This window comes from Perognathus longimembris, chromosome 12 (genome assembly GCF_023159225.1).
Source record: "Perognathus longimembris pacificus isolate PPM17 chromosome 12, ASM2315922v1, whole genome shotgun sequence".
Lineage (NCBI taxonomy): Eukaryota > Metazoa > Chordata > Mammalia > Rodentia > Heteromyidae > Perognathus > Perognathus longimembris.
The window spans coordinates 26,383,763-26,404,597 of record NC_063172.1 but is presented as its reverse complement, the minus strand read 5'-3'; the positions used below and the strand labels follow the sequence as shown (position 1 = coordinate 26,404,597).

At 34.5% G+C, this 20,835-nt stretch overlaps 1 protein-coding gene across 21 annotated transcripts in view; it reads left to right on the top strand.

The window, feature by feature from the left end:
* Rims2 (regulating synaptic membrane exocytosis 2) overlaps window positions 1-20,835 on the top strand; it is a 380,757-nt gene that overhangs the window by 52,998 nt on the left and 306,924 nt on the right. For 15 of the 21 annotated variants that reach the window (XM_048358539.1, XM_048358538.1, XM_048358554.1 and 12 more), the window contains exon 2: window positions 16,659-16,869. In XM_048358539.1, the coding sequence (XP_048214496.1) occupies window positions 16,659-16,869 (211 nt within the window). Of the gene's footprint in view, window positions 1-3,303; window positions 3,337-3,719; window positions 3,807-16,658; window positions 16,870-20,835 lie in introns of all 21 variants that reach the window. The other 6 variants (XM_048358540.1, XM_048358548.1, XM_048358537.1 and 3 more) reach the window with 1 other exon arrangement.

Sequence of the window (20,835 nt, the reverse complement as noted above, 5' to 3'; positions counted from 1 at the left end):
ATGTGCAAGACCTTGGATTTAGTCTTTTGTACTATCCCCTCTCCCCTCCCCTGTCCTCCAATCAAAGAAAAACAATCTTCCTTTAGCTACAAATTTATCAGTTTACTGCTTTTTTTTTTTTTAAAGATTATGGTGTTAATTTTATTGATTTCTTGTTTTAAGTTTCATTGACTTTTCTGTTTATTATTTCTTTTATCTTGCTTTCTTTAACTATATGTTGTTCTTTTACATAGTTAACTAAGATAGAAACTAAATTTACTGATGGTAGGTAGGTTCTGTAATTTAGCAAATGTTAAAAAATTTTCATCTAAGTCCTGCTTTAGCAGAACTTTGCAAAGTTGTATTTTCACTTCATTTAATTCAAAATATTTTTTTGGGGGACTTCTTTGGCCCATATGTTAAATAGAAGCATGTTGTTTAATCTCCAGATGATTTGGGTGTTCCATTATACAGTATTTTTGTTATTGGTTCCTAGTTTAATTCCATTGTGAACCCAAAGCATAGTTTGTATGGTTAGTAGTCTTTAAAATCTGTTTGAAATGTGTTGTGTTTTGGTGAATGTTTTCTGTGAGCTTAAGAAGAATGCATTTTCTGTTCTTGTTGAAGTACTACAGAATGCTAATCAGATTCATTTTCCTGATTAATCTGTTATAGCCTACTAAATATTTTTTTTTTTTTGCCAGTCCTGGGCCTTGGACTCAGGGCCTGAGCACTGTCCCTGGCTTCTTTTTTGCTCAAGGCTAGCACTCTGCCACTTGAGCCACAGCGCTACTTCTGGCCATTTTCTGTATATGTGGTGCTGGGGAATCGAACCTAGGGCCTCATGTATATGAGGCAAGCACTCTTGCCACTAGGCCATATCCCCAGCCCCTAAATATTCTTTAAAAAATCCTAAACAGGGTGTTGTTCTAGCTTTAAATTTGCTATGTATCCCAGCTGACCTTACTTTCATAATCCTCCTGCCACAGTCTCCTTAGTACTTTGATCACAGGCACATATTATCATAGTTCAGCCCGTTCAGCATTATCTATTGATTTTGTACCATTTAGACTTGTCATATATTGATATATGTATGAGGAGTTAAGCTGTAACAGTGGGTTCATTTGTTTTTCATTTTCTCACTGCAGTTTTTTTGTTTTTGCTTTTTGGTGCTGGTTTGAGGGCTTACACTCAGGGCCTCTTATTCTCACTTAGCTTTTTTACTCAAAGGTAGAAGTCATGTCTCCATTTCTGGCTATTTGCTAGTTAATAGGAGATAAGAATCTTTGGATTTTATTGCTTGCACTGACTTTGAGCTGACTCAGATCTCAGCCTTCTGAGTAGCAAGGATTATAGGTGTGAGCCATTGGTGCTTGGCCATTTTCTTTAAACCCTCTATTTTGAGTCTTTGCTGTTGTAAGTACATGCACATTAAAAATTGTTAAGTCTTCTTGAGCAGTCACCTGTTGTCATTATGGACTGTTCCTTCTTATTCTTGCTTATTTTCCTTTCTTGGTAGTTGGGCTTGTTTGAAATTAATGTAACTAATTCAGCTATTCTCTTTGTCATTGTTAGCATGTTATTTGTTCTCCATTTCTTTACTATTTGTTTATTTTTGAATGTAAGGTGGATTTCCTATAAACATATTGTTAGATCCTTATTTTCTCTTAGATATCTTTCAAACTTTCCTGTCATAACTTTTCTGTAGTTTGAATGGGATATACTTTGGTGTTAGAATTTTTGCCACTGTGATAAATAACTCAGCAAAACAGTGGGGAAATACATTTTTTCACCCAGTTGTAGGCGATTCACTCTACAGTGACATGGATCCATTGTGTTGGCTTTGAGGTGAGGCAGAAAGTCATGGCAACAGAATCACAGTTGCTGCTCATGGCAGTCAGGAAGCAGAGAGTGAGAAAGACATGCCTATGCTAGTGGGATTTCTTCTTCTTCCCCTTTTATTCTGTCTCTCCCTCTGCATTATTGGATAGTACCTCTCACAGTCAGGGTGGGTCTTCTCTTCTTAGTAAATTGTCTGTGGAAATGCCTTCATAGATATATCCAGAAGTGTGCTTTACTAATCTCTAAGTGTCTCTTAATCTGTCAAGATGACAACATTGATTACCCATCACACAGTTTAAAAGAAGATAAATTTAATTTAAAGATATTAAATTTCCATTGTTAGTATAACTTAGTAATGAAAGTCTTATATTTTAATATCAATTTTAGTTATCAATTCTTAGACTTCTTTTGAAGGCTAATCAATGGATTATTGAACAATAGATAAATTTCTCTGGACCAGTCATAAGCAGCTTATGGGAAAGTTAATTTCAGGAGTCTTCACTATACTACAGGATTTTCTCTTCCTGTAAAATATCTAGTACACACACACACACACTCACACACACACACACATTTATATATTGGCCAATTCTCTCCTTCAGTTCCCAAATATTATGAAAAGAATATATGCTGGTAGGTATGCAGAATGAATAATGTGATTTTAATAAAGGAATATAACAAGAAGTCAATCATGCTAATCCCAAGAATGCCATCTTCACATCATGGCTACCATAATGAAATGCCTACTTATAAACTAGTAGTTTCTGACCATGAATCTATGTAAAAATTATTTTCTTCTCATCTGTGAATCAGAGAGCAGAATTTCCTTCTGTACAGTGTTGGATAAGACCACTGAACTCTGCAAAGTAGAAGTTTGGGCTTGATTATAGTTATTTATATAGTATTTATCTAAATTAGTTTTGACTATGGTATAGTTATATGAATAATTTACTTAAATTTGTGAAAAATTCAAACTTAATAGACTAATATTTAAGTAGGTACAGAGATTAGAAAAGCACCCCCCAAATTATTCATCTATTTCTTTTTGATGTATAAAGAATCAGTTTGTAAGGTTTTTAAAAAACCCACTCATGAATTCCTGTTCTTTAAATATATTTATGACTTGACTTCAGTTTGTATTAAGAAAGAAATTTACAAAGTAAATAGGAATTTGTTTTTAACTAACTAAATGTAACTTTAATATAATACCTTAAAGCAATTATCCTAAAAAGTTATGCAGACAATCTCAGAACTAAATCATTGTTTTAAAAGAGGAAGAGTTTTACTATAAAAGTAAATGATTCAAATTCTGATTTCTGTGTGTAAAATTGATTTAAATGTATGCTGCTAATATATGTTGAAGAGCTAAGTTTTTCTATGAACAATTCAAAATTTTCATGTACATCATATATGACCACAAATCTGTAGATAGAAATTGCTTCCTCATACATTGCACTCAGTTGTGCAAACTTATCTTTTTAGGGTCAAAGAAGAACACAAACCACAACCGACACAGTAAGTAAATGGAGTGCAGTAGAGTGACTTCTGTACTTTCTGCCACGTTCTGCTTCCTGCACCTTTGATGGTATTAGCATAAACTAATACTGAATAGGCTGCAGCTAGTGTGTCTTCTGCTTTCTGACTCTCTGGCTTGTAAGAGAGCTGCCTGCAGCTTCTTACTTCATCCACATAGTGACTGGATGTAGTTTTTTGCTGCCTGCTTGTGGACTGGTTAAATGTTGAAACTTAATTTCCCTATATTCTGACTGCCTTGATGATAATTGGAGCTCACATTTCCATTGGCTGTAGCTTTTGTGCCTGTGTATTTTTATTATTACATTTAACCTACATTGTTATTCATTTGGTTATTCAGTCACATTATTTGCTTATTTAAACAGGTGGTTTCCCTTTAGTGGGATCACTGAACTGGTAAATAACGTTCTTCAGCCCCAGCAAAAACAACAAAATGAAAAGGAGCCCCAGACGTAAGTAAGCTGATCTATACAGACTAAATATTATCTCATAGTATAATATACTGAAAAGTAGGAATTAAAATAGTGCCCTTGGAATAATAACCCCTGGGAGAGGAAATTGTTAGGTTACAGTCTGATATTTCTACCTTTATTCCATGGAAATCTTAAAAAAATAGATAAGGATAATTTACAGGCTAGTCAAAAAGTTGTAATCCCCCAGTCCTTCCCCATTTGTTTTTATAAATAATATAAACTACATCTTCCAAGTAAAATATCTTTCCCCACTAATGCAGCATATTCCAGAGTGCATTTCAACGTAAGTTCTAGAAGACCTTAAAGAGTTTTAATTCCTAAATTTAGTGTTTGGTCAGATAATTTTGGAAAGATTGTTTTAAAAATGCGTAAGTGAGTTTCTTTATTATAAGGAGGGCCCAATTATATGCTAGGGGTATTAGAACATATACTATTTACTAAGCTATTCTACCATGTAATTTTGTTTTCACTGAGTAGTTCATTAGGTTATAAAATGTAATTTGAGAAATGCAGCAGCTTATTCTCACATTGACTCGAAATTAAAGACATTGATTCCATTTCTTTTCATTGTTTATAGGTTAAAAACACTGTTTAGGAAGTTAACAACCCACACCTACTCATTGTGTAAGATAGAAATGACATAGTTCACTGTTGTTTACTGTCTATTGACTCAAACATTCTCATAAAAGTATTGACTGCAGCAAAGTCTCTAATGTATTATCACAGGATGATGGGCACCTTCTGTACAGCAGCAAAGTCCTATAGTTAATTTATATTTGATTCTCATTTTCTGAGATGGAAATTGCAGATGTGTGAAACCATACTAAGAAATAGTTGGTGCTCATTAGAGATCATTAGGAATACTGAAGTATAAGAACATGGAAGATTAACATTAAACAAAATCTCTTTTTTTAAAAGAGGACCACAAATATTAGAAATACCAGTACTCTTTTGTTCTTGAGTGGCCATTGGTTTATCTTATTTTGTCTCATGATAGTGATATTTCAACAGGCCAAGGAAAATGGTTTGTATCTATTTCTTGTGGACCACGAATGAAAGGATCAACATTTTGGAGTTTGTAATGAAGTGTTTTCTTTAGTGAATTTTTTTTTTTAGTGCCCGGGAGTGAGCTATGTTTCCAGCCTTTTCATTTTTTTTATTTATTAAGTTTTGCCACAAGGTCTCATTACCTTTGCCTGCGTTGTTGTCAAATTCATGATATTTTTGTCTTCCTCTACCTCTCAAGTAGCTGGGCTTGTAGGTTTGTTTACCACACTCAGCTACTGAAGTGCTAATTATTGACATGACTTATTATATGTAGTCTTTTCTATAAAGAGTCTAAGGCAATTTTTTTTTCATTTCTCTTCTAAAAGAGTACATCTATATAGGTTTCAGTTGTATGATATAGATATATTTGTGCTTATCCTGGGGCTTGAATTCAGGGCTTTGTTGCTATCCCTGAGCTTTTGCTCAAGGTTGGCACATTTATGCCATAGCTCCACTTCTAGCCTTCTGGTGGTTAATTGAAGATAAGAGAAAATAAGAAAGAAATAAGAAAATAAGCATTTTCCTGTCCAGCCTGGCTTTGAACTTCAATCTTCAGATCATAGCCCTCCTGAGTAGCTAGAATGACAGGCATAAGCCACTAGTTTGTGACTCACTATCAGGTTTTGATCTTGAAGAGTACAGCTAGTAAGAACTCAGCCCATCCCCTTTGTCTACCTTATCCACCCAGGTTAGGGCCCCTCACATTAGCTTGAGGGAAAGGCTGTACCCACTTTTCAAAGAAACAGGGAGGTGCTGTAACTTCAGCACTCAGGAGGCTGAGGCCAAGAAAGGAGGATCTGGAATTCAGTTCTACCCTAGGCTACATAGCAAAACCTTATTGGGAGGGGAAAAAAAAGCAAAGAGCAAATGAAAATTCCTAAAACAACCACTCAAAAATCCCCCAAAGTCATGTGTATTTAAGAGAAAAAGTTAATATTTCATGTAACTTTTGATTTTAGAGTTTTTCAATGAAATTACTTATTTTTTCCATATAAAACGTGTTTTGAAATATATTTTTAGTCCAAATATAATGAAATAACTGATGTGAATAACTTTGTAATTTCTCAGCAATATTTTACTGATTTCTTTAAATTGTGATGTTGAAAACTTAAGTTGGATATGCAATAATATGAGTAAGAATCCTTAGTATGGAATTTAGAGTATTCTCCATCAGATTTTCTTTCTAGTTCTCATTTTTTCCATTTTTATTCCCTAGGTATACCTTACTCCAAATGTGAATTTTGTAAATTTTCATTTGTTTTTATGCTTTGCATTTGAAATCAGTTATGTTGAAATTCAATCCTCATTTGATACTTACCACAATTTTTTTCTAACCTTAAAGGGATAAGATGTTTGAATATATTTACACTTAATGCTGTTTTTATACTCTAGTATCATTTTCTTTTATTTAGTATGTGTTTCAATTGACATGCTTTAGTTTGTTTACATCTCTGTCCAATATCTACACATATACAAGACTGTCTTATTTTACTAATGACCATAGCTGGGCCAGATTCATTCACCAAATGATGCAGATACAATACTATTCACCAGTAATTAAAACATTCAGTATTCATTGAGAACTTGGCTATGCGATGAATTTGATCTAAATGCATTACGTGTATGTATGTACATATCACAATGAAATCCCTTTATGCTATTAAACTATGCTAATAGAAGTTAAGAATTACAGAAATGAAAAGCAGAAAATATATTAGTTTTAGAAAGTTGTTGGAGAATTTTCTTTTCCTTTGTAGTAAAACTTTATATAGAACTTGGCTATATATACATGTATGTGTGTGTGTGTGCGTGTGCGTGCGTGTGCGTGTGTGTGTGTGTGTGTGTGTGTGTGTGTGTGTGTATGTTTTGAGATAGAGCCTAGGGTGGGCTTGAACTTGATTTTCACAATCCTTCTGCTTCTGCCTCCTTCGGGCTTGAATTACAGGCATGTGCCACCATGCCTGACTTGGAACATACAAAGAACTCACAGAGGCCCTGAATATGTTTTTTTTACATAGAAGTTAAAAAAAACAACAACTTTATTGTAAAGGTGATGTACAGAGGGTTACAGTTATGTAAGTAAGGTAATGAGTACATTACTTTTGAACAGTTTTACTTCTTCCTTTGGTTTCTCCCTTTTGCCTCCTGGAACTGTTCCCCCTGCCCCCAAGTTGTATGGTTCATTTTCACCATACTATGTACTGAGTATCGCTGCTGCATTTGTTCATCCTTTGTCCCATGCTGCATTTGTTCACCCTTTGTCCCACCATTTCTGTGCCCTCCATTACCCTCCCTCAAACAGATAAACTTACATATAAGACATAAAGTACAGAAAACAAAAACAGTGACAAAGGATAAAACAAAAACAAAATGTAAAATAACAAAAAGCCCTCTCATTTGCATTTCTTGGAGTTCATTTCAGTAACCATCATTTTGATCATATGCTTGTAGCTATTGAGCCTTTTGGTCCTCTCCTAAGAAAATCCTCCTTTGGTCTCCCTTTATGAATTTCTAGAGTCCACACAGAATCTTTATGGACACCCCTTCCCACCTTTTTTGTGCCAGTCGTGGGGCTTGAACTCAGGGTCTGGGCCCTGTCTGTGACCTTCTTTCCTCAAGACTTTATTTCTCTACCACTTGAGCCATGGCTCCACTTCTGGTTTGCTGGTGTTTAATTGGAAATCAGTCTTATGGACTTTCCTGCCTGGGCTGGTGTTGAAATGGAATCCTTACATCTCAGCCTTTTGAGTAGCTGTGATTATAGGAGTAAGCCACCAATGCCCAGTTATGGATACTTTCTTTAAATATAATCCATGGATTCCTTGAGAATAAATAATAAATTAAGGTAGAAAACTTTGAGTTAAAGAAAAGTAATTTGTATGGCCAGCATAAACATTTTTACTTTTTTTGAGGATTACCAATAAAGGGAGATACTTGCCATGTTTATAGATAGAATCAACATTGTAAAGATTTAGTGATTTTCTAAAAGTAACCTATGATTGTAATATGATTTCACTAACTATTCCACTATGATTTTCAAGGAACTTGAGTAAAAGAATTGTATTTTATGGATAAAAAGGATTTTATGAGTAGTAGAATAATTTCTACAAAGAAGAGCAAAAGGGCACAGACCCATTTTACCAAATATCAAAATAAGTCACAAAGCTAAGGCTGCATATTACCTTCTTAAGGTCATTTTGTAACGAAAATAAATTTCTTTATTATAGATATATGTATATATATATATACACACATTATATCTATCAATTTATCTATCTGATGAGGAGCCCTCAATTTCTTTTTTTTGGCCAGTCCTGAGGCTTGGACCCAGGGCCTGAGCACTGTCCCTGGCTTTTTGCTCAAGGCTAGCACTCTGCCACTTGAGCCACAACACCACTTCTTGCTGTTTTCTATGTATATGGTGCTGGGGAATCGAACCCAGGACTTCATGTATACGAGGCAAGCATCTTGCCACTAGGCCATATTCCCAGCCCCACGCTCAATTTCTTTAGTGAACTGTGAGGGAGTACTAAATTCTAAAAGACCCTCAGATAAATACTTAAAATTTTGATTGCCTATACCTATAGAGATTACATGTTGGAATCTCTGAAAAGGGAAAAAAAATTTAGCACTAGTCTAGAAATTTGTAGAGGAATCAGCTTACAATGGCAAGTATTTGAAATTCTAATAAATGAGCCTTTAATAGATATAAGAGGGAGTAATAATATAAGGGAGAGTAATATAAGAGATTAATTTTTGCAGCTCTTGAAAATACACTATAAAGATGAGTGGAACAATGACAATAAAACTATGATTGCATAAAACATTTCTAGGACTAGCAGTAAATATGATTTTATAAATTTTTTCATTTCATAGAACACATAAGTGAAGAAAATACTATTCAAAATACTGAAATTGCTTTAATGATATATATGACATGATATAAGATACTGATATTCATAGATTTGGTAAGAAAACTTTGTGAAATAAAGTGGAAAAAGCAACACTTCTAAATTACTGTGCATTACTGCGTCTTTTTTTCCCCTATTAGTACTAGGGCTTGAACTCAGGAGCCTTGTTCTCCATAACTTTTTTTTTTGGCCAGTCCTGGGGCTTGGACTCAGGGCCTGAGCACTGTCCCTGGATTCTTTTTGCTCAAAGCTAGCACTCTGCCACTTGAGCCACAGCGCCACTTCTGGCCATTTTCTGTACCTGTGGTGCTGGGGAATTGAACCCAGGGCCTCATGTATACGAGGCAAGCACTCTTGCCACTAGGCCATATCCCCAGCCCTCTCCATAACTTTAACCACACCTTTAGTTCTGCATTTTGCTAGTTAGTTGGAGATCAAGTCTCACAAACTTTTCTGCCTTGGCTGGCTTCTAACTTCAGTCCTCTAGGTATCACCCTCCTGTGTAGCTAAGATTCCAGGTGTGAGCCACGGGTACATGGGATTCTTTGACTCTTTTGTTTACATGAGGTTCCCATAAAATATGTCTTGTGGGTGATACCCTTCTTGCTGCTTTGTTTTTTTAAAATAAAATATATCAGACTATGGTAAGCTAATTTATTTGAGCTTTGCCCATGGCTGCCCTCAAATCCCAGTGACAGAATTTGTAGCCTCTAAGGCTTAAAATATTTATTATTTGGTCATTTACTAAAACTTGGTTGATTTCAGACCTACAATACTAGGAAGTTATATTCAAGTTTATGTATTTAAATCTAATGGCCTTTTAATTGCATTTGGAGTTTGGTTTTGACAGTTTTTCTGGACACAACAACCAATCAAATAGAATGTAAAGTCCGTCAACAGATCTATGTAAATATGGGAATTTAATATTTAGTAAGTTGGTGTCATAATTCAGTGGAAGGAATGTTGAACTGTTTAGTAAGTGATTCTTAGAAAATAGATTCTCCTCATAGAAAAGATTAAAAATAGAGGGGCTAATTGAACCTCAAGGAGAAATCTGAGCTGGGAATATATGTTTATAAGTTATTTACATCCAGCTAGAAGCGTTTAGTATGGATAAAACAGCCTGCCAATCACCTATATAATATAAAGGAAAAAATCCTGAATCTTGACTTTCAAAGTAAATGAAAGGCCCTGGGTATAGGAAGAAAATGTAGAGAATATTATGGGAGCTAATGAAAATAGGAATGTGTAATTTCAAGTATTATTGGAAGGCCAAATAATACGAGCACTGAAAAATAAATGAAATAAAATCATCAGTTTGTTTTAGACACATGGAATAAGAATTAGTAAGTGGATTGTAATCTTGGTTAGATTGTGTTCATAGTGACTGACAGGAGGAAGCAGAGTGAGTTTTGTTTATACATAAATGAGAAGGAAGTATTTGCTTCTCTTGGCAAGCAATGTATTAGCTTTAGTTTGCCTGTATACTACCACCCCATTAGTAGTATTCCATTTTATAGGGTCTGTAGAACAAACAGTAAAATATCTCTGAAACTCTTCTTTATTATTTCAAATAATTGAAACCAAGTTGTGTCTGATTGCAGCGTCTCCATCTCTTTTCTTGCTACAACTGGCACCATTTGATCCATCTTGCAACATTAATTGTGCTACTGTCTGTGGGATTATTACAGTCCTGAAGCAATAGGGTTTTATGTATTTCTAATCTAGTCCTCTATAATACTTAACTACCATCTTTGCTACTAATTTGACTTACCTTTTCTCCATGGGTGAAATGGGATTTGTCCCTGAGGACACTTAACCGGTCATCTGATTTTTGTTTGAGTGCCCTTTGGTAACTTGTCTCATTCTTCAGTTTCTTTAAAGCTGAACAACATAGTTATATCTAATTTCCTTTTTCTGCCTCTTTGTTCTTTTTTCCTGGTGGTGTTCAGATATTTCTTTAGAAGTATATCTACAGGAGTGCAGTGGAAGCATACAATATGGAAAAATATACAAAGAGGTGTCAAATTTACTCATAAAAATACTTTTCTGTGGGAGAGGCTTGAATGCAGAGCTCATTTGATAGTTCACTTAAAATGATGGGTGTTATGGTATGTGTTTTGTAAACTTAAATGACAAAATTAGGCTGAGTTTTGAGAAACATGAACAGTTCTACATGTGACATTGTAATCAAATCATATCATACAGTATTTTCTTCACTCCCCAAAGTTTATGTGTCTATTTGTAGCTAACTCATTGACCTTACTCCAACTCCTAGTAACTGTTGATCTGTCTTGTCTGGAATTTCATGCAAATAAAATCAAATCCTATAGAAGTGGGCAAACTATAATAGCCAAGCCAAATTTGGCCCACTTATGTTTATATAATTGGTAAGTTAAGGATGCTTTCATACATGTTAAATAGTTGAAAAAGCTTCTAAAAATATTTTGTGATAATAGAAATTACATGAAGTTCATATCCCATGTTCTGACTGAAGCTTGACTAGTACATAATCATAGTCATTTGTGTATTGTTAACTGCTCTCTAGTTCATATTTCTTTATTTTACTAAAGAAAAATTTATGTAGCCTACCTAAGAAGTCTTTGTTCAACCCAAATAAAATCACAAAGATTTTCTTCATTTTTCCTAGAATTTTTGTGGTTTTATAGATTATTAATTCTGCATTTAATGACTGCTTTTACACATGTGTTTACTAGAGCCTGGAATGGTGGTGCATACCTGTAATCCCAGCAGAGATAAAAGGATTGCAAATTGAAGCCAAAGTTAATGTGAGATGCTGTCTGAAAAATCAAAACTAAACAGCAAAAGGACTGAGGTGAAGCAGGGTTCTGGTGGCTCATACCTGCAATCCTAGCTACTTAGGAGGCTGAGATCTGAAGATCGTGGTTCAAAGCCAGCCCAGGCAGGAAAGTCCCTGAGACTCATCTCCAATTAACCACCAGAAAACTGGAAGTAGCACTCTGGCTCAAGTGGTAGAGCTCTAGCCTTGGGGTGAAGAGCTCAGGGACAGCACCCAGGCTCAGAGTTCAAGCCTCATGACCGACTGATTAAAAAAAAAAAAAGGATTGAAGTGTGAATCAAGTGGTAGAGTGCTTTTCTAGTGAGTGCAAGGCTGTGAACTCAATCTCAAGACCTTGGGGAAAAATGACTGTTTCTCCATTGAATGATTCTGGTACCTGTGTAAAAAATAGGTTACTTAATATTGGACTATTTCTTGTATATTCTGTTGTATTCCATTGGTGTATGCTTTTATTATTTGCTAATTCCATATTGACCTGATTATTGTAGGTTTTGTTGTAAGTATTGAGATTGTGTAGCGTGATTCTTTTTACTTTTAACTAAAGAAGAATCTTTAAAAAATGTTTGCCAATTGTAGAAATTTTACTTTTCCTTATAAATTTTAAAGCTGACTGGTCAAATTATATACTAAATCTTGATGGGATTTTGATTGCGTAATACATTCATTCTAAAGATGAACTTGGAGAAATTTGTAATTTTAATGATATTGTCTTCCAATGAACAATTATAGTATGTTTCTTCTTTTAAGTTTCATTTATTAGTGTTTTATACTTTCATCATAGATGATGAGAATATTTTTTAAATTGTATCTGAATCTTTTAATCTCTTTTAGAATGTTATACAGACTTAGTTTTTTAAATTCCTAATTGTTCTTTTCTAGTAGATATAAATATATATGTATATTGCACATTGGTACTGTCATGTGACCTTGCTGAGCTTATTTATTGATTGATTGATTGACTGGTGTGGGTCCTGGTGCTTGAACTCAGGGCCTGAGTGCTGTCTCTGAACTTCTTTTGTTCAAGACTACTGCTCTATCACTTGAGCCAGATTTCCACCTTCATCTTTTTCAACTTATGAGATGTAACTCTATTATAAGTGCAGGAGCATCGATCTGTCTGTGTATGTATGTATGTATGTATGTACATACGTATATGTATGTGTCTGTCTAGCTATATTGTGGAAATCACACTAATTTAAGGTATCCATAACATCAAATATTTAGCATTTATTTTTGTGGTGAGAAGCTTAACGTTCATAGCTTTACACTTAAAAATCACTGAATTGAGGGGCAGGTTGTTGACAAAAGAAAAGTTTTATTTGGAAAACGAAAACCATCTTTGCTGGGGTTTCAAGCACAAGGCTTTCTTTTTCTTTTCTTACTGGATTTTGAACACAGGGCCCTGTGTTTGTTTGGCTGGTACTTTACCTCTTGTGATATACCTGTAGCTTGCTTTTTGCTGGTTATTTTAGAGATTGAGTCTAGTAGACTTATCTTCCTGGGCTGGTTTGAATCACAATCTTCTAGAATAGTTAAAAATTTTAGGTGATCTGCCTTTCTAATGTATGGTTTGCTGTTATGTGTAAGTCACTGGATGTTTTGGGTTGTATAAATCTAAAGAAAAGTTAGTGATTATAAAGTATTACAAATCATCTTTTTTAGTTTCTTCTCCAAGGGATAACTAATTCTGCATTGAATTATTAGGATACCAAAAGCATATTTTCTTCAGAGAACAGGAGATCTCAAATGCCTATTTCTTTTTTCCTGGAGTACCAGAAGAAATAGAGTAAAGCAACTTCCTTTTGAAAGCCAAGATGAGTACATTTTGGAGAATAGTCTTTAATTCATTAGGTGGCTTCAGTCAGAGGTGTCTTCTCTTTAAAGCTAGTAGGAGGGCTGGGAATATGGCCTAGTGGCAAGAGTGCTTGCCTTGCATACATGAAGCCCTGGGTTCGATTCCCAAGCACCACATATATAGAAAGTGGTCAGAAGTGGCTCTGTGGTTCAAGTGGCAGAGTGCTCGCCTTGAGCAAAAAGAAGCCAGGAACAGTGCTCAGGCCCTGAGTCCAAGCCCCAGGACTGGCAAGGGAAAAAAAAAAATAAAAAGGTAGTGGGAAACTAACAACATACTCTTCAGCTGAATACCCTCCTAAGTAATGATTTTTTAAATCAACCAAAAGCACGTAGAGGTACATCATTTACCTAGGTTTTCACTTGAGTAATTGGAGTCTACTGTCTGAAATGTTTTTTTCAAAGTGCAACATAGGGTTTTTTTTTTTTTGGCCAGTCCTGGGCCTTGGACTCAGGGCCTGAGCACTGTCCCTGGCTTCTTCCCGCTCAAGGCTAGCACTCTGCCACTTGAGCCACAGCGCCGCTTCTGGCCGTTTTCTGTATATGTGGTGCTGGGGAATCGAACCTAGGGCCTCGTGTATCCGAGGCAGGCACTCTTGCCACTAGGCTATATCAGCCCGCAACATAGGGTTTTTAACGCACTAACTATGGTTTGGATCTCTTGAGCTTATTCTTCCATACAATTTCATTTTCTATCCTTTCATTAATATATTCCCAATTCTCCACTCCCAATCCAGTTAAAAAAATACAACATCATTTTCTATTCATTTGTATTTGCTTCTTTTTAATAATTTTGTCTTTTAATCATATACTAAAGATACAAATGATATATACACCATTAAAACATTTTTGCGGGGCTGGGATATATGGCCTAGCGGTGAGAGAGCTTGCCTCGTATACATGAGGCCCCGGGTTCGATTCCCCAGCACCACATATACAGAAAACGGCCAGAAGTGGCGCTGTGGCTCAAGTAAAAAGGAAGCCAGGGACAGTGCTCAGGCCTCAGTCCAAGGCCCAGGACTGGCCAAAAAAAAACCCCAAAAACATTTTTGCATTCTTGATTGTGTACTTAATCTTGCCAGTGAGTTTTCTACTTACATATGTTTTGTGTTACTAGTTATAATCCTTTTACTCAGCGTGAAGTCCTCCAGTTGGCCTATTTCTTTCTTATAAGACCGATCTGGTGTAATGAAGTAATTTAATGTAAAAAGATAAAGACATTTATGATTATGGAGTAAGATCACAAAGAAGCCATAACAATTACAAATATATATGCACACAACAGTTGAGCACCAAAATATATGAAGGAAATATTAATAGATCTGATGAGTGCATTAGATTACAATACAGAAAAAGTAAGAGGCTTCATTAATCACTGTTGACAATATATATAGATCATCTAGTCATAAAATCAATAAGGAAATAATGGACTTGAACTACATTTTAGATCAGATAGACATATAGTAGATATATACATAATGATCTATACAAAAACAGAACACATATTCTTCTCAAGTGCACATACAACATTGTCCAGGATATACCAGAATAAACAAAACAAGTCTTTATATGTATAAGAAGATTAAAATCTGGATATCAAAGTATGTTTTTCATTCATAAGATATACAACTAGAAATCAATATTATGAATAATTTTAGAAAATTTCCAAATATGTGAAAATTAAACTATATTCTTCTGAATAGCCAGAAGAGAGAAAAATTTCTTGAGACAAACAAAAATGGAAGCATAATGTAGCAAAGTGTATGGGATGCAGCAAGAGCAATTCTAAATGGAATATTTAATAACAACATATATCGACATCAAAAAAAGCTTTTTTTCTGGGCTTGCCTAGAACTACATATTTCAGACTGGTTGATTTTTATTGATTTCAGCTTTAATTGTTTTCTCTGGCTGCCGCTGGCACCTTTCCTCCTCCTCCCTCCTCCTCCCTCCTCCTCCCTCCTCCTCCCTCCTCCTCCTCCCTCCTCCTCTCCCCTCCTCTTCCTCCTCCACCCATTTTAGTTTTGATATAATTAATTTAGGAAAATTCTTGGTCATTATCTCTTCAAATATTTTCTCTTCTGTTTTCTAGGATTCTGTTCTCACATACCAGGTTACCATATAATCTTCAAATTTAATTGTATTGAATATTCTACCTCTTGAGAATGGATTGTTTAGTTATTGATTTTCTCCTTTGTCTTATGGGTTTTGAGTTGTTTTTATTCCTTGTTGTGGATATGGGATTGTTAGTATTGGAGATTGAATCATCATTATAGTCAAGAATTCAGAAAGGTTGGATTTTATTGTGGCCAATGTTATATCTTTAATGAAACATAATTGCAAAAAATATAAATAGGAGAGAAAGTTTGGGACAATTGTGCCTGTCCCTCAGGAGTTACAAGTCTTCTTGCACACATACACTTATGTAAAGGGCTCTTTGTTTCATGTCTTTACATTAGTCTTCTTTATAAGCAGCCAATGGAAGTTTAGGGGAAAATGCTTATGTATGTGAATTCCCTCTGAGTTTGGGTCCTTAAGCTATTCCAAACTGTGTATTTAAAAATTTGTTAAAAATTGAACTGATTTTTCTTAAGTTTTTATTATGACAATTATTTCTTTATGTTATTGCCAAGTGTAAAACAGTGCATCTGATTTCTCCTTGGAGACATTTTTTTTTTACTCGTTTTAATTTTAAAGTAAAATCTAGTTTTACTTTTTATTTTACATATCCCTATTTGTTAGGCTATTAATATTTTACAGTATTATAGCCAAATTATGTCCAGTCTGCTATATGGATTTAAATAATTCATGACAGCACTCATTTAGTATTTGTTGCCCTCTTTAGGATCTGTTTAGATTATTTTGATCATTCTAGAAGTTGAGACTATATTCCATTGATTTGATGGTTATAGATTTTAGTTTCATTGTGTAAGTCACATTAGCTTACTATATTTGGGAACATTTAAACATAAGTATTTTAGATCATATACTTTTTAAATATGGTACAAATAACAGGAAGAAATTTTAGAGTTTATCTTCAGAGAAATATCTCCATGAAAGTTGTTATTCTGTAATTAAAATGAAAAAATATTTTAAGTTCTCATTCGATATATTTTCTGGTTATAAAATCATGTCAATAGATTGCAGTGATATTTATTTTTGATTAGGAAACCAATTTAAACATCTGTGTTTTTTCTGCAGAAAATTGCACCAACAGTTTGAAATGTATAAGGAACAGGTAAAAAAGATGGGAGAAGAATCACAGCAACAGCAAGAACAGAAGGGTGATGCCCCAACTTGTGGTATCTGCCACAAAACAAAGTTTGCTGATGGATGTGGCCATAACTGTTCATATTGCCAAACAAAGTTCTGTGCTCGTTGTGGAGGTCGTGTGTCATTACGCTCAAACAAGGTACAGAAGTGAAAGCATGACAGTTCTCTTACAGTTAAGCTTATGGCTGATAAAATAAAGCGATTACTTGAAATTAATACCCACCACTACCCAAATAGCAAAAACTTCTGTTATTTTCATTTTAGATAAAAATTGTTTAAATTCTTTACTGGTATTAAAAATGTATTTGTTTTGCTCTTTAATATCAGTTAGTTTATGCTTTTGTTTTATATCACAGAGTCTTAGACTTTCAAAAGATGATGTCTATTTAGAGATAAATTCATCGCACTCCTTCATTATATAAGGAAAAAACCCTTATTTAGAGTGACTAAAGTTGATTCTAAAAAATTTACATTGTTATTATGAAGATTATGTACATAGGGCTTACGATTATTTTCATCAGGTAAAGAACACTTTTTTTGGTTGGTCGTGGGGCTTGAACTCTGGACCTGGGCGCTGTCCCTAAGCTCTTCAACTCAAGGCTAGTGCTCTAGCACTTTGAGCCACAGTGCCACTTCCACTTTTCTGGTAGTTAATTGGAGATAAGAGTCTCATGGCCTTTCCTGCTCCAGCTGGCTTTGAACTGTGATTCTCAGATTTCAGCCTCCTGAGTAGCTAGGATTATAGGCATGAGCCACGGGTGCCCAGTACATTTTTTATTTTTAACACTGTCACCCTTTCTCTTGCTCTCTCCCAGTTTTCTGTCCCATTCCCACTCACACGTTGTATAGTTCATTTTCAACGTAGTGTCTAAGTGGGTACCACTGCTGCATTTGTTGGCACTTTGTCCCTCCATTTCTGTGTCTCCCCTTACCCTCCCAAATACACATAAACAAGCAACAGATGAAAAGAAAACAAAGAAAAAAATCTTGTTTCCATTTCCCGGAGAGTTGATTCTGAAAGCCACACAACTGATTATTATCAGAGTTTGACATAGCATTTTCCATTACTATGGTACTTTATTTTTGTACTGTGCTTGGGGCTTGAACTTAGACCTGAGTACTGTTCTTGACCCTTTGTGCTCCAGGCTAGTGCTCTACCACTTTGAGCCTATGCTCCATCTCCAGTTTTTTGGTGGTTAATTGCATGTAAGAGTCTAATGTACTTTCTTGCCTCTGCTTGCTTTTAACCGTGGTCTTCAGTTATTTGCCTCCTGAGTACCCATGACTGCAGGTGTGAGCCACTGGTGCTTGGCTTACTACTATACTTTTAGAAGCCTTGTAGATTTGTTTTCCTTGGCCTGTTTTCTTTCCTTTTTGAAAGAGGACTATTCCACTTTGAGATTCTGTTACATTATTCCACACTCTGAAGCTACATCCCCCTTTGTGTTTCTTTTAACATTGATGAAATAACATTCAATGATAAAATTTAAAGACAACATAGTAAAGATTTGTTCATACATATATTAGATTTTGTGGTTTATATTTTCACCTTAGTGAATATGTCAATGCTACCCAAAGAAGGCTTTATTGAAATTAGGGAAAAACTATTTTTAAAATGTTCATTTTAGTAAATTCTTTAGAATTTGCCTTTATTTCCTTGCTAGTATCATCACCAAAATATTTACTTATATAGTTTAAAATAGGAAGCTGATATTTTTATATGTGGGAATTAGTTCCCTATGTGATTGCATTTCTTCATTTTTCATTGTTATTTTTCTTAGTGTTTTATTTTCCCCATAATGAATCTCTTATTTCTTTTTCTTTTGGTTTGCTTGATTTTGATTCCTTTTTCTATTACTATTTTTGAATGAAGGCATTGGGTAGTATATGTGAATGGAAGTGGTGAGAGCTAAAATCCTTGTATTGTTTTTAATCTTAGAGGAAGCATTCAGTCTTTCAGAATCACCATTTAGCTCAGTTTTTCTTCACCTCAGTACTGGACATGGACTCTAGTAGGCTAGCCAAGTATGGTACCATTTGAGTTGTATTCAGTCTGAGAATTTTAATTTTTAACATCATTAATAGATACTGATTTCCCCAGATGCTGTTTTTCACCTATCAGGAGGAATCTGGTGTTTTTTTGCTTTGCTAATATGTTCAGGCACATTGAATTTTGTATTCCTAGAATAAGCCTCATTTTATATTTAAATAAGTTTGATTTGATAAAAATTTTGTTTATAATTTTTCTTCTAGGTTCATGAGACATAGTATCTGTGATTTTCTTTCCTTACAATGTCTTTCTTTGGTTTTGGAACTAGGGTCATATTAGCTTACTGGGATGAATTGGGAAATATTAAGCTTTTTAATCATAATAGTGAGTATATAAGTTTATATAGAAAGGAATTTTGCTAACCCTAAAGCTACAGTATGCCAGAACTGATACATGCAAGTAAGACATACAAAATGGCTCAAATATTAGCCATGAATTCCTTTGTTTGAAGATGTTATACCTGGTAATCTCACCCACTTCCTTTTGAAGTATTCCCAAGAAAAATCATTTAAATCATTGTTATTAGCACATATTATTTACACAAAGGGTCTGTAAATACCATATACATGCTTCCTATGTATATGATATTTACAACATGCAACAATGTACTTTGATCGTATTCATTCCATGTGTATTACTCTTTCTAATCCCAATCTCTGTACCACCCATATTTTTAATACCTTTTGACGAATTTCTATGATACTCAACCTCTTGTCACCCTTTCCTTTTTACCTACTGGTTCATTCCAACAATCCACCTTTTCATAGTCTTGTCATAGTATGTTTTTTTTTTTTTCTAAGTGTAGATTCTGCATATATGTGAAGACCTGTGATAGTTGTCTTTCTGAGCTTGGCTTATCTCACATAGTATATTGTTCTCTAGTTTTCTCCATTTTCCTGAAAATAACATAATTTCATTCTTTATGGCTAAATAATACTCAATTATGTGTATGTACTTTAACTTCAAATATTACAAAAACTTAAAATGAACAATGAAACAAAATTTTAAGTAAAAGTACTTATAATACCTATGTTAAAACTTATTTTATATTAAAATTTTTTGTTGGCATACAAATAGGGCATTGTATTCTACTTTAGAAGCCTTGTCTTTTTACTTCTCCTTTAGTAAATATATTAAAATAGGGTTGATCTTACTTATTATAAACAGACCTCCTATGTATTTTTTTACTTGTTGGGACAGCCCCCAGGTTACTCCTCCTAAAAATGTCAGCTTTTTGATGAGTACCATAATTCAGAATTATGTCATTTAATTCAGAAAGTCAGGAGTCATGTTAGGTTTCCTTTCCTTATGATTTTCTCTCCACAATAAAATATTTAAATAATCATGTCTCCATTTACATAAACTACTAACTGCTGTCTTTTTAGAATTCTCTCTCTCTCTTTTTTTTTGGGGGGGGGGGTCAGTCATGGGCATTGAAGTTGGGGCCTGGATGCTGTCCCTGAGCATTTTCTCTCAAGGCTAGTGCTCTACCACTTTGAGCCACAGTGCCACTTCTTACTGCTGACTTTTTAGGGTCTCATTTTCTATCATCTGAACCAATTCTAGTTTCTTAACTGCCATGCAGGACTGTTTCAGTCTTAAATTCCCAGATCACACATATTGCTATCTTACTATTTGTAAAATGCAAATCTGATTATTTTATCTTTTTCATAAAACCTGTTCAATGAGCATTATCTCTTAAGTATCTGAAGTTTCTAGTGACAAAAAGAACTTTCCACTTGTCATTTATTTCCTACCTAACTCTAGGTATGAGCTCCCCTCCATTCTGGATTTCTCATCACATTATACTCGTTTCTTATACATTTTTGTTGATCTTGCTGCCATAAGCTGAAATACTGTTATACTACTCTTTTTGCTCTAGACCCTTAGCATATTCCTTGCCTACTTTATAAATACTCATTTTTCTCAACTTAAACATTACTTTCCTTATGCTTCTTTTTTGGGTATACCAGGCAAATTAGCTACTCACTCTTGTGTCCTATTGGCTACACAAATCTCTAATATACTTAACAAAATCTTTTATTAGTACTAAAT